The following is a 14,692-nucleotide window of genomic DNA, read 5'->3' as shown; positions in this document are numbered from 1 at the left end:
GATTTCTGTTACAATGTGACATTTCAACAGGAAAATGGACAAAGCGTCATGGTATGCATCACAGAAAAAACATTAATGAAGAATTAGAACACGCTGTAGAGTTTCTGGGCACTAAACTATACCTAAGTGGTATTACAGACATTAACTCTGGAATAAGCTTAACTACATTGGAAGGTGACTTTTCCTTTATGGCACATGTCATTAACAATGATCATCACCATCAAAACATTTAAAACCTAATAATTAAATTTCTCATATGTTACTCTGCATAACAGAACTTCATACCCAGATACAACGGTGGGTGCAAACCACATCTATTAAAATGCAAACACAACCTTTTTTTTTTCTCCTGCCTATAATTACTGCATTCTGGTGACCACTCTGTGATCCAGTATTGTAACAACTGCGTAGTCCATTACTGTGACAGACATGAATAAATTCTCAAAGCATTGACACCATACACGTCTACTCTACAAACAGTACATAGATGTAAGCCTTTGCTCTGTAATGTAGTCTACAGATTAAAAATGTTTTTCCTCACTATTATATAATGATTTACTCATTTAGGCTTAAAATACAGCAGTTTCTTAATGAAGCACAAGCAGAACACTGATGCAGTAAAAAAATGCAACTTCTTTTATTCCCCAAAAGAAATATCATTCTTGTCAAGATATTTAAAAAAAAAAATCAGGCCATGATTCTGTCAGTGTGCCACCTGAAGATGTATTCTGGACTGTCAAAGCAAATGCATTTGAAAAAACTTGTAAATGACCTAAAGTACTCTAAGGTCAACCAGTAAGGTTATGCTGGTGTTGTGCATAGCTCATAGGAAAGGCAGGATGTACGCCAAGGCTCTCATCAGAAAAGACTCCTTTACGTGGTGTGTAAAAACTAGGTCTGAACTTCTCACTGGTGACTCCCTTCATTACGTACAATTCATCACCCATCATTTTAGCATACTACTATTTAAGGTAGTCCCTCCAAGCATTCGCCTTTTCCTGGAAATATCTGTCACACTCTATGTACGTCAACAGAGTTCCCACATCGAAGCGACCCGATACATGGTAGGCATAAACTGGTTTCCTGCAAAATATGTAAAACAGTTCACTAAGCAACTTAACTATTACTAGATGGTAAGTAATATGTAACACAGTACTGGCATCATGTGTTAAATTGTACCAACAGAGTTTTAGGAAGAAATGTCTCCGTTACAGAAGGCAATTAAAAGGAGCAATATAAGGAGGGGTGCTGGTAGAATTCAACTGGGATTTTACTCACAATGACAGAAAGTGATCAAATTCAGATATTTTAATAGTTCACAATACTATAGCCAGTTATAATGCCTTACTTCTTAATGTGCACATCTTTGAGAAAATTATCCCCTATAATGAGGAACTCATATGGGAAAGCATTTGCTTCAGTCAGTACTAAGGCTTTTACGTTTGATTTATAATTATATGAGTGTACTGTAAACACTGTATATTTTTTGTGCAGTCTACTGTTTTTTTTATTTGGAAACTTTCTTATGAGTAAGGAGGAATATGTTTTTTAGTTATGTAAAGCAATGTCTTGTGCAAATGAGATGTATTTACAAGGTGGTGTGTTTATTCTGATCAAACTATTGGCAATGCTTGTCTTGGACAGGAAAAATCTATCCATGATACCACAGAATTGTTGGACTAGCACGGAAAAGTTGACACAATAAGAGCAGAGTCCAATCTCTTATGTTCATTGACAGCCCATTACATGCTAAGGTCATTACCTACTGCAATGATTATCCAGACTCTTCCACTATAGGCAGGGCTGAATCCAATGGGGTAGTACTAAGGTGAATGGGTTTACTATACAGGAGGCGTACATTGCCAGGACAGGTAAGAGGACTCTGCTGTTCTTATCTATAAGGTATAGTAAACAGAAAAAAAAAGTGAAGCACCACTCCAAGAGTATTGGAATGGATATGATGCCCAAATATTCTACTTTAATAAAAAAGAAACTGGTTTGGAAACTTCTATAAGAGCACTCAGTAGTAGATGAACTGTATTCTAGACTTCTCATAGAATGCTCAGATCATGCTGCACTTGTCTTGGCTTGAATGTATAACATCTCATTACCCAAAGGGAACTTACATGTGTTATGGAAAGGTTCTATTATCACTACAGTCCAAAAGGGTAAGGCCCTAGGTCATAGAGACAGACAACCTGACACTCGTCTACCACTTACCTCATCAAGTGAAAGTAAAGATCAAAACACTGGCAGACCAGCTTGTAAGATGCTTGAGGATTATGCCAGTCTCTCAACACAGTAACATATCTAGCCCTGACTGGATCATAAGCACATGTTTTTGTCTTTTAGTAGAGCACATTATTGGGGGGGGCAGGGGGTGACAACAGTCTACTTTAATATTCCATCTTCTAAGAATAAATACAGGCATTTGCTACTGACAATCATGACATTTTTAACAAAAAAAAAAGACAGACATAAGCTTAGCCCAAAAAGGATAGACATACGTTTAGCCCTAAACTGATTATGAGGTTATGTCAACAATATATGGCTACCATATCAGCATGGATACTGTATGTCCGAGCTAGTAGCAGTGGAGGAAAGGTTTCAAAGGTTAGTTCTTGGCCACTACTCATCCCATAATTGCTGCTAATGTTCCAAACTACTTGCCTTGGTGGTAGCAATTTCAGCACAGATGACCAGACTTTGGTACCTGCCCTCCAACAAAAGTGTGCAGATTATCCTGTGATATTCCCAGGCAAGGTGACAGATTTAATTTGTTCAGTACTTCCTCAGTCTTTCAGAGGGTCCCTTTCCTCAAGATGTGTCTGTTCAACAGTGAGATACTCCAGTGCATGACAAAAGTCAGTCTCTCAGTTTCAACAGGTCACATTATATTCGCTTGATGACAAAAAGAGACAAACTGCCTGTCTAGTCAGCCCTTCAAAGTGTATTCAGCATTCTACTCACTACACTTTCATCTCTGCCCGTCACTTTTTTTCCATCTGTTCTTGTACCCTCTTCAGCTCCTCAGTGATTCATAGGTAGGTACTAGACCATCGGCCCTGGGGCCTATATATGCCTAGCCAAAAAAGTTCTCTGGCTTTCACCACCCAAGAAAATTATTTTCCTTTACCCCTGTCAAGCAGTGCTGCAGAGGTGATCCCTGGGGTGAATTTTCTATTTCCCATCCAGTTGAAAGATTTTTCTTAAAGAGGGCCAATGAGGAGCTTTGCTTGACATGAATGGGTAGTGTGTTCCAGAGTATGGGAAGTCTTTGGGACAGGAATCTATCCCTCCAGCATGCTCTGTTTATTGTGGTGACAAGGTGTAGGTCCCTGGAGCGCGTGGTTCGGAGAGACTGGGATTTCTTTAAGTGTAGCATGTCCAACTGCTCTGGGTTTGACATAGCTTTGTACGTTAGGCAGAGATTGCCTCTGAGTAGGCTGGAGTTTTTTTGAGATGGTCTGCATAAGGCATCTGTTCGAGACCGGTAATCCTCTTAGTGAGATATTTCTGTGGCCTTTCCAATTGTTGTAGGTGTCTTGACTCTTGTGAGATACATGCCAAATGGGGCATTGTACTCTATAATGGGTCTGATGAGGGATGAGTAGAGGAACAATGACCTCCTTTTTTCTAGAGGAGAACCCTTTTGTGATGAGGTGTGCCACATGGAAAGATTTCCTGACTACTGTGGCGATGTGGTTATCAAAGGAGAGACTACTGTCCACCTGTGTCCCAAGGTCTCTTATCACACTTTCAGTATTTAGTGAGATACTGCCTATGTGGTAGTTCATGGGTACCAAGTTTTTCCCACAGGGGATGTCAATGCACTTCTAGACATTGAGCCTGAGGCCATGACTTTGACACTAAGTATCTGTCTCTGTGAGGCCCTTTTGTAGAATGTCTACATCATTAAGTGATTCTATTATGGCTCCCAGTTTGCAGTCATTTGCGAACTTTGTTAGCCAAAGACCCTCTGTGTTGGCCTACACTTCAGAAAAGTAGATGCCGAACAGGAGAGGACCCAGGATCGAACCCTGTGGTACTCAACTCATCACTGCTCTGAAGACGGACTTGGAGTTAGCTACTTTTACTGTGTGGGTTCTGTTAGTGAGCCAGTTGGCCACCCATCTTGTGGCATAGGGACTTATGCCCAGTTTAGTGAGTTTATGTATAATTCCAGAGTCGGGGATAGTATCAAAAGCCTTGGCAAGGTCAAGATAGACTGTGTGCACTACTTTGCCCTTGTCTACAGCTCTAGTGACTGCTTCAAAGAAGTCAATCGGGTTAGTAGACATGATCTACCTTTTACAAACCCAAACTGAGTGGGGTCCAGGGTTTGGAGGTTACCTATGTCTTTGTTTATAAGCTCCAAGATGATACATTCCATGGCCTTGCAGACCAGGCTAATAGGGTGGTAGTTTCTGGGGTCTGTGGTGGCACCCCCTTTGTGGAGTGGGATAACGGTCACTGAGTGCCATTCAGTAGGCACATAGCCTGAGGTGAGGCTATGATTGAACATACTTAGGTGGGGTGCCAGTTCATTCTGTAGTTTGTGCAGTATGCAGCTTGGGATGTGATCTGGTCTCATGGATGCTGTGTTCTTGGCTTTGGAAAGTGCGGTCTTTACTTGTTCATCCGTGATTACAGGGGCTTTGCATTCTTCTGGTATTAAGATGGGACCTTTGCAGGGTGAGAGGGGGGTAAAGTTAGCACTAAACCTATCTGCCAGGATGTTGGCAATATCGGTTGGTTCTGTATATTTAGTGCCATTGTGCTGTAGCTCAGAGCAGATTTGAGTTTTATCACTGAGATTCTTGACATAGCTGTAAAATGCTTTGTGGTTGTCTTTGGAACCAGTGGTGATTTTATTTTCATAACTGGCTTTGGAAGATTTTATGAGGGATCTCAGCTTCTTGCTGAGGCTGACCAGGGAGAGTTCCTCCAATCTTGGGATTTTACTCTTTTTTGCAACAGCTTCTTCCTTCTGTTGTAGAGTCTGTTTATGGCAGGGGACCACCAGATTGGCTTCCTTTTTTTGGAGGATAGCGTCTTGGTTCTGTTGGGGATGGCACGATCCATACACTTGTGTAAGTGCTTATACAGTGCATTTGTGTAAGATTCAGCAGTCATACCTCTATTTTCCATCTACATGGGTGTCGTGAAGTTTGCCACGTCTGTCTTAAGAATCATGAAGTTGGCTTTGGAGTAGATTTTGATGGTGGTTTCCTTAATGGGGGGGGTATGGAGTCTAGGGCGATTAGCTCGTGGTCAGATCTGACCAGTGAGGAGTTGACCTCTGGCATGGAATACCGGTTACCCATATTGGTAATGACCAGGTCCAGGATATTGCTGCCCCTGGTAGGGGTGTGGACAAGCTGATCCAAGGCATTGGAATTTATGAATTTCAGAAAACATTGAGTGAATGAGTTGGTACATGAGTAGTTTTCCCAGCTGATGGTTGGGTAGTTTAAATCGCTCATAATTAAGGCATTGGGTTGTACCTTAATATTTTCCAGTATCTTAAGAAATGAAGAGTGGGAATGCTGGGGCATGGTGGGGGATATCTGTAACAAGCTACAACCTGGACTGCAGTCTTGCCCAGTGTTAGTTGCACTTGGACAATTTTGGATGCATTATGTTGAACAACTAGCCTGGATGTGTGTATATCCTTAATGAATATGGACACGCCTCTGCCTTTAGTGTTTCGGTCCAGGTTAGGTGGCTGAAAGGTGTGGTATGAATTATAGCCTGGTAATGCAGGGGTGCTCTCTGGAGCCTTGAACCAGGTCTCTGTCACTGCACAGATGTCGATGTTCTCCATTTTAAGGAGTGCCTCGAGGGACTGCATTTTGAGGTTTAGACTTCTAGCCTTGAGTAGCATTACCCCCAGAGTTTGCTTGCTTGTACCTGTTATGGTGGTTCTCTCTTTATCAGCAATTTTCCATAATCTGAAAATTACAAAGATATCGTTCTGAAGTCCTCTTACTGGATACTGTCCAGATGCCAGCTACAGAATGATATCGTAACCATGAGGGGTGACAAGACAGACCCTTGGCAGAACCTAGCTTTTACGCATAAATGACTGAACCACAACAACTCTCAACCTGAAAATACAAGCACTGACTTGTACAGAGCAGTGGTGTTGGGGCTCTGTACTGATGCAAAACCTCCTACATGACATTTTCAGATACAGACATATGCCTTAGCTGGATCCACAAAACACATGTAAACAAGACTGCAAACTCCCAATACCATAGTGCTCAGCTGTCCCTAATTTCACAGAATATCCTTGACATTGTCTCATACATTCATTCCATCCGTTGTAAAACCATTGATTTTTTAGGAAATCACTGATTATTGCACTCAGTGATGACAGAGAGCTTCATACTTCTTATTCTCCAGAAAATGCAAGTTATGCAAAACTCTGCTCTTCTATTATCTTTCTAAGTGAATTGGAGTAGTATCCAATAATTGTCCCAGCTTCGGGGCCTTTGTCTTTTATTATTTTTGACTTTCAATTTTCAAGCAAAGAAACTGAGAGGTATACTCAAACCCATCCAATATCCAAGCAAGAAAAACATGTTGATGTGCTACTCCATGGACATGATGGAATCCACACTGGTTCTCCTGAATCAGAGGTTTGTTTATCTGAATAAATATGCTTTCCATCACCCTGGTGTAGGCGTTTCCAGAGAGGTAAAGGAGTATAACTTCTTTAGAGTTGGAGCACATGCGCCTTTCATAGATTCATAGGAGATTACTAGGCTAATGGCACAACAGCCTTTACAAGCCTAACCAATAATACCCAGGATATGACAGTATTAAATCTTAATTCCCAAGGTATGGGATGGGGTAGTATCAGTGTAGTGGATCTTTGGGTGTTGGAGCCCCGAGTCATTTTGAAGACTGCCTTTGTCTATAAGGGACATGGGCAGTAACCAGGAGTGAATTTATGGTTCCCCATCCATTTATCCAAATTCGTTTTGAAGAGAGTTTTACAAAGATGGGAAGTTTATTCCATAGATGAGGCCACCTTTGGGATAAAAATCTGTCTCTCCAGCAAGTTCTTTTTGGAGTCAGAAATGAGGCTTAGGTCCATGGAAAGCATTACCCTGGTATAATTATTTTCTTGTGAATATGTAATATTTTCATTATGGATGGATCAGTCAATGCCTTGTAGGTTAGTCATAAGTCCTATCTCAGTAACAATATGAGACAGAGTAAAGGGATAGGACCTTTAGTCGGTCTGCATAAGACATGTGTTGCTAATTTCACTACCTGACCCCCAGTCAAGCTCAGTATTTTCTCATCCTAACTGAGAACAGTCTGAGCAATTTCTCCCCCATCACCTGAGCTGTCAGGTGGTTTGCTAGATACTTTTGATTCAGGTACTGCCACGGCTGCTGCTCTCTTTGTTGCACCTGCTGCTCAGATCTGGAACACTACCTCTAATACAGCATAGAGGGCCACGTTCTTTAACTTTATCAGTTCCTCCACTGCTGGTATCCACCAAAAAGTGGTTGGGTTAAAATTACAGTAATGACTAACTTTCTGTAAGACAATGCTACTTGCCATTTCCTTCCCTGCTGAGATAGTGAACAGGTCCATTTAGACTTCACATCTCTGACCTTTTCATGTATACACTTTGAGGCTGAAGCTGAACTCATCCTACACAGAAACATCTATTAAACACTCCCAGGGCACCCTAACTACATTTGATTTTCCAGAGTCTCTCTAGTTATAGACCTGGCCATCTGACCAGATTTATAAACCAAATGGTGATCAGCTGACAGATCAGCAATTCTGCTTACCTGATAGTCATAGCACAGGTCTACTATATGACTGCAAATACAACACAGGGAGATTAAAAAGTACAGTTGTGTACACTTCCCATAAATGTAGACGGTCAAGTGTATTCACTGTTGCAGTCATCAAACTTGGGTTATCCTGCCAGGGGTAGCCCTCAGTCGGCCTGAATACCAGAGGCTTAGTATTTCTGTGTCAGTTGCTGTCACTCCAGGACTGACATCAGGTCATCAGTGGTATAAAAACAGGCAGCTAACACCATTACATCATTTTTTCTTGCCCCAAATGTCAGGAGCTCCCAATATCGAGCTAAGTTATGGTGGAGTAACACCACCAGTAGAAAGAAAATACCAATAACCCTGTAAGGGTGAGGAGGAGAGAAAGAGAGACAAGAGGGTTGGAGGGTGGGAAACCAGGACTGCAACAGTGAATACACTCGAACATCTACATTTATGGTAAGTGTACACAACTGTACTATGTTCTTCGTGTTTCATTGTTGCAGTCATCACACTTGGGTTGATTCGCAAAGCTGAAGACTGGGTGGAGGCAGTCAAGAAGAGTTGGGGTTGGCTAGTATGCCTTGCAGGACTGCAGTTGCAAAGCCCGCGCTGGATTTGGAAAAGATAGGCAGGTGGTAATGTTTGGTGAAGGTATGAACAGAACTCCATGTTTCAGCTTCCAGGATGTCCCTGGTAGGGACCCCTCTGAGAAAAGCTGTAGAGGTTGAAGCTGCCCTAGTAGAATGTGTTCTGACCCCCTGTGGGGGTGGTTTCCCATGGTGTTTGTAACAGAAATGGATGCAGTGTGCTATCCATTTGGAGATGGTTTGCTTTGATATGGCTTTGCCCTCTGCCCCTGGTGCAAATCTGACTAGTAACTGATCAGATTTCCTAAAGGGCTTAGTCCTATCCAGGTAGAATCTGAGCTGGCTGTGCACATCTAAAGAGTGCAGGATATGTTCCCCCTTATTTTGAGGTTTAGGGAAAAAGGTGGGCAAATTAATAGATTGGTTGAGAGCCACACTGGACACCACTTTAGGCATGAAAGTTGGGTTAAGTCCTGAGGGAGACCTTCTCAGTATGAAAAATGAGGAAAGATTCCACAGCCATAAGTGCTTGTAGCTCAGACACTTTTCTAGCTGAAGTGATGGCCAGAAGCAAGGCTGTTTTCCAAGAGAGGAATTTTAACTCTGCTGAAGCTGCAGGCTCAATGGGGGGGTGAGCTTTTGCAACACAAAGTTAAGGTCCCAAGCAGGGTTGGGGCTCTTCTTGGATGAGAGGGTGTGAGAAGAGAGGTGGGCTCAGTGCTGTAATGTGCAGAGATGGCAGAGTCATGAATTTTAATGGAAGAAAAGGATAGGCCCCTGTGGAGTAGTTCTGCTAGGTAATCCAGGATGAGCAGTAAGGAGGGCTATGCAGGGTTAGCTCCTTTAGTCTGTATCCAGGAACAATACCTTTTCCACTTGTCAGCATAGGATTTTCAAGTAGTGGGTCATCTGGCTTCACATATGACATCCAGGACCTGTTTGCTTAGGCTGGCCACTGAAGGAGAAGTCAAGGAATAAGCCAGGCTGCTAAGTTCAGGGTCTGCAGCTGTGGATGGAAGAACTCTCCCTCCTGCTGAGTCAGGAGAGTTGGAATCTGGGGGAGTTGCCATGGAGGCAACGGGGACAGACTGCGCAATAGTGTGTACCAGTGTTGGCATGGCCAGTCGGGGGCAATCAGGATTGCCCTTGGTCTTTCCTCCTTATTTTGAGTAATACTCTGGTAAGAAGAGGTAGAGGGGGAAATGCATGGATTGAGAGGTCTGCCCACTGGAAGGCTAGGGCATCCACTTTCCAGGCCTTGCTGTGAGGTTCCCTGGTGCAGAATTTGCTTAGCTGGTGGGTTACAGGGGGAGGCAAATAGGACCATTCAAGGTACCCCATTTTTGGGTCACAAGGCTGAAGGTGTTGTGGTTTAATTGCCACTCGTGTGGGTCTAGGAAATTTCTGCTTAAGCTGTCTGCCAGAGAGTTTTGTTTGCTTGGCAGGAATTGAGCTTGCAGGTGAATATGCATGGCTGAGGCCGTGTTCCAAAGGGTCATAGCTAGCCTGTAGAGTGGGTAAGAGTGGGTTCCCCCCTGCTTGTTGATGTACCATATTACTGTGGTGTTGTCGGTTTTGATTAGTAGAGGCCCCAGAGAGAGCAGGGAACTGAAAGCTGTCAGGGCATGCTGAAGAGCTAGCATCTCTTATTGGTTGATGTGCAGATGAATTTGGTTTGGGCTCCAGTGGCCCTGAATGCACCTGTCGTCCAGGTGAGCACCCCAAGCATAGTCTGATGCATCTGTGGTTAGGGTCTGGGTGGTGTGGGGTTGTGAAAAGCAAAGTCCCTTGTTGTGGTTACATGCTGCTGCCCACCAAAGAAAATCTTTCCTTAGATAAGGTATCATAGGTATAATAGTTTCCAGGTCCTGAGAGTGTTGACAAAGGCTTTTTAAGTACCACTGAAGTTTCCTCATATGCAGTCTGGCATATGGAATTAGTAGAATGCAGGAAGCCATGAACCCTAGAACTTGCAGGGTTTTCCTTGTGGATAACTGGGTTCTGGTGGCCAGTTGAGAGAAGAAGCCTGTCAAATAGGCTTGTTTTTCTGGAGTTAGAAATGCCATCTGGGATGCTGTGCCCAGGCTTGCTCCCAGGAATACAATTTTTTGACTGGGGACTAGTTTGGATTTCTTTTCGTTGACAGTGTATCCCAGTGAGATTAGTAGGTCCTTTACAAATATCAGGTGCTGTAACAGCTTTTCCTGACTGTCTGCCTGAATCAGGCAGTCATCCAATAAGGGTAAATTTGAATATTTCTTTGTCTGCAAAAAGCAATGGCTGGAGCCAGGCATTTTGTAAAAACTCTGGGAGCAGTGGATAAGCCAAAGGGAAGTGCAGAGAACTGATAATGCAAAGATCCTGCCCTGAAACGTAAATATTTTCTGCAAGAATCTCTGATTGGGATATGCAGATAGGCCTCTTTGAAGTCTAGAGTGGCTAACCTGGCATCTTTGGACAGCATAGGGAGAAGCTGCTGCAGTGTGAGCATTCTGAATTTTGGTACCACCAGGAAGGTGTTTAGAATAGATAGATCTAAGATTGCGCTCCAGGTGGCCTCTTTTCTGAGTACCAGAAAAAGTCTGGAACAGAAACCTTGGCCTATCTGATCTGCAGGAACAGGCTGAATTGCCCTCATGGAGAGCAGGGAATGAACTTGGCTTTGAGCCTCTGCCCACTGGCTTGGAGGAAGATCTGGGAATCCCTTTGCGGTTGGTAGCATGTGGAAATAAAATTTGTACCCCTGGGACACTATGTTGAGGACCCATCAATCGTTGGTGATGGAGGCCCAGATTTTTGCATGGGAGGAAGCTTTCCTCCTAGGGGCACAAGCAGATGGGCAGGGGTAAGAGTGAATTCTTCCCATAAAGGGGTGGCTTAGCACTCCTTGGTTTAGAAGTGGAGGTACTCCATTGCTTAGATCTCTGCATACCCTGAGACTGCTGTCTGGGGGGGGGGGTCTGTTTCTCCTAGGTCTAGTCTGAGGTGGCCTTGAGGGGGTTGGAAAGGACGAGTGTTTTGAAGGGCAGTGCCTACTGAATCTTGGAGGATGAACTTGCAAAAAGTCTTTAACTGTCTGCATAGACTAAGCTTTTTCTTCCATCTTCTTTAAAACCTCTTCTGCTTTGGTGCCAAATAGATTGTCTTTGTTCAGTGGTGCGCCCAATAATTTTGATTTGACATGATTTGGCAAGGTCTGTTCCTTAAGCAAAGCATGCCTTCTAAGTGCAGAACCTGTGACTGCTGCCCTGCAGGATGCTTCTAGGGCATCAAACCCACATTGCAGGTTATGCTTACCGATTTGGCTTGCAGAATGCATAAGTTCCTGTACATCTTTATTTTCTGCACAGTCAGGGAAGGTAGATAATTTCTTTAATGAGTTTCATGGTATGTTGCTGGCATTTCAGCATGTGAAACTGACAATTTAATGCTCTAATGGTAAGATTTGCAGAGGTATATACTTTTTTACCTCATCTGTCCAAGGCTCAAGAATCCCTGTTCGAGGGGGTGGGATTCTTTGCCGTGATTGCTTTTATTCCTTTAGACCCTTGGGAGATGACCTCTGGGACAGCTGTAGGATTCTTGAAAAGAAATTTGTGCGAGTCAGGGACTCTAATACCTGTCAGGTTTCCTGGGAGCAGGAGGTAAAGTATCAGGAGTTGGACTGGATTCCATAAAGACATCATCCACAACATCCAGAACAGGAGGGATAGCTAAGGATCTGTGCTGTGGTAAATCTAAAAATTCCCTGAGTCTCTTTTTGGACTGAGGATAATCCTGGCATTCCCAATGGAAGTGCTCTCTCAAAGTATGTAGGGTTTCTCCAAAAGAAAAGTCCTCTGGAGGAGAGGCAGAAGGAATGGATTCCTCTGCATCTGAATCCTCATAAGCAGATAAGGGCATGTCGTCATAATCAGAAACCTTAGAGTTGGACTCTTGATTAGATAAAGCTGCTGAGGACAAGTCTCTTTCTTTTAGCAGGGGAAGGCTGGCTTCCCCTAATCAGCATGATAAGGTCTTCCACCATTTTAAGCATCTGTGATTGTGGCAAGGAAGCAGGCGCGTGAGTTTGGAATGTTTTTTTAGGCGTAGCTCATATTCTGGTCCTTAGAAACTCAGTAGTCTTAGAAAGAACGGAAGACGTGAATTGTGCTGAATATCGGTAGTGCGAAGAACTTAATAAGAAGGCGGTGCCTGCACAGCGGCACCGGACCCATCCAAGGTAGAGACATCCGCAGGTTCCGCAGTCAAAGAAGAGTCTCACAGCATACCGGACTCTGAAAGGGTCTCAGTAGCAGCCTGCAAATCCATCAATGTGGGCATCAGGGGCTGCGAAAGCACCTCACTGAGTACAGGCGAACTGGCGACTAGCTTAAAGGAAGCGTCATAGGTAGTTTTGGACCTGTGCAGTCTGTCTTTATCCTTACGTTTTTTCAGAAGATCGGTAGTCAGATGGCTTACCGAAGCCATTTCAGAATACGGAGATCGAGAGCGAAAGTATTTAGCTACAATAAGGGCCTGATGACGAATAGTTTGGGCATTGAACAAAGTACAAAACCAGCAGCGAGGGACATCATGGTCTGGGCCTAAACAGGTGACACAGTAAGAATGGAAATCTCGGTGTGGTATCTGCTTTCCACAGGCGAGACAATTGTTAACTTTTTCTGACATCGGTTAGAGCAATAAAAAAGGATCCCCAATGGGGTACTTAGCTTTCAACTTCAATTTCGGAAACGAAAACTCAGGTAGCGGCTGACCGGCACTCGTGCAAACTGCTTTCTGCTTCGGGCTCCTCGGCAAGAAACACTGATGTAATGGTGCCGGCTGCCTGTTTTTATACCACTGATGACCTGATGTCAGTCCCGGAGTGACAGCAACCGATGCAGAAATACTAAGCCTCTGGTATTCAGGCCGACTGGCAGGATAACCCAAGTGTGATGACTGCAACAGTGAAACACGAAGAACATCAGCTTTCAGTATTGAGGTAAGAATTATTGCTTCCTCCCATGGAGGGGCTTCATCTCGCACAGCCCCTTACTTATATATACACAATAATAAGAGCACTGCTGTTGAAGAAAGAGCATAGTGCACTTTAAAGTGCATCTTTTGCAACCCACTCCTTTGAAATGTATCATTCTACAACACAGCAATTCAGTATAAATGCATCTTTGAGAAACACACTTCAACCAAAAATATACAAAAATATTTTTCACCATTTAGGTACTCTTCTCCTAAAAGAAAATCCCGAAACACATATCTTCAGGTCTGATGGCACAACTACAGAGTAGATCATCAAACTTTGGTGGAATGTATTACAGTCATCTGCATACTTGGTCAGCCATAAACCCTTAACATTTACTTTGACATTCAAGAAGTAAATGTCAAACAGCAGTGGTCCAAGAACTGAACCTTGGGGTATACCACTAGTGACAGATTTTGTGGAGGAGGAAGAGCCACCCACCCTAATTTCCTGTGTTCTACTTGTGAGCCAGTTTGCTATCCAGTGAGGAAAGCATGGACTTGCACTTAACTGATAGGCCACTGTACCTCTTGGTACAGTGGAGGAATCTTTGCCAGACAGGATGCTGTTGCTGCTTACCCTTTGGAGGACTTGCTGAAGGGAGAAATCTATAAAGAAAGCATAAGGCTTTTCTGTTTTCTGTTCCCAAATAGTTTTACTTTCACTTGGTTTTGGCTTATCACTGTAAAGAAAGTGTTTAATGCCACAAATCTTGGGACTTCTACTTCCAGTGTGTATTACCCACTATAGTATATCATACAAGCATGCTCATACACACACACACACACACACACACACACACACACACACGTACAGATGGCAATTGCTTTCTATTATTTTCTTTTTAATTGTGATTGCATGTTAAATTCACATTCCTGAAATCATGGTTTATACACCCTCTGAGAGACCATGTGTTAACAATGTTATCTCAGATGAAGCACTGCAGACATACAAGTGCTACTTAAAGTCAAAACAGTACAAAATTAGGCTAGGTGAGTGTAAAATGCAGAGGCATACATTATGGAGCTTAATAACTCTAAATATGGGGTTCTTCTTTTGATCCACAAACAGTTGGCAGTGAAAATCATAGATTCAAGAGCAAATAGGGAAGCACATTGAGTACTGGGCAAGTTCCAAACCCCTCATGGAATCTAAATATGCATGTCTCTGTTTCTTTACAGAAAGGTTTAGTTCTCTGGGTGACTAGGGCATTTATTACATTAGAACAGGAAGACAATAATGCAGTAATAAATTCTCTCAAGGACAGAATGAAA

General features: G+C 43.2%; 1 protein-coding gene across 1 annotated transcript in view; it reads right to left on the bottom strand.

Annotated features, from left to right (window-relative positions):
• Positions 1–613: 613 nt before the first annotated feature.
• The window catches only part of LOC122802355, a 941,782-nt gene continuing 927,703 nt past the window's right edge, over positions 614–14,692 (bottom strand). Inside the window, exon 7 of the mRNA XM_044071992.1 lies at positions 614–1,083. Coding sequence (XP_043927927.1) covers positions 963–1,083 — 121 coding nt within the window. The 3' untranslated portion in view covers positions 614–962. The remainder of the gene's footprint in view (positions 1,084–14,692) is intronic.

The sequence above is a fragment of the Protopterus annectens genome, chromosome 5.part0 (assembly GCF_019279795.1).
Source record: "Protopterus annectens isolate FY-2018-M chromosome 5.part0, PAN1.0, whole genome shotgun sequence".
Taxonomy (NCBI): domain Eukaryota; kingdom Metazoa; phylum Chordata; order Ceratodontiformes; family Protopteridae; genus Protopterus; species Protopterus annectens.
The sequence above is the reverse complement of the archived record's forward strand: the minus strand, read 5'-3'. Positions and strand labels throughout refer to the sequence as shown.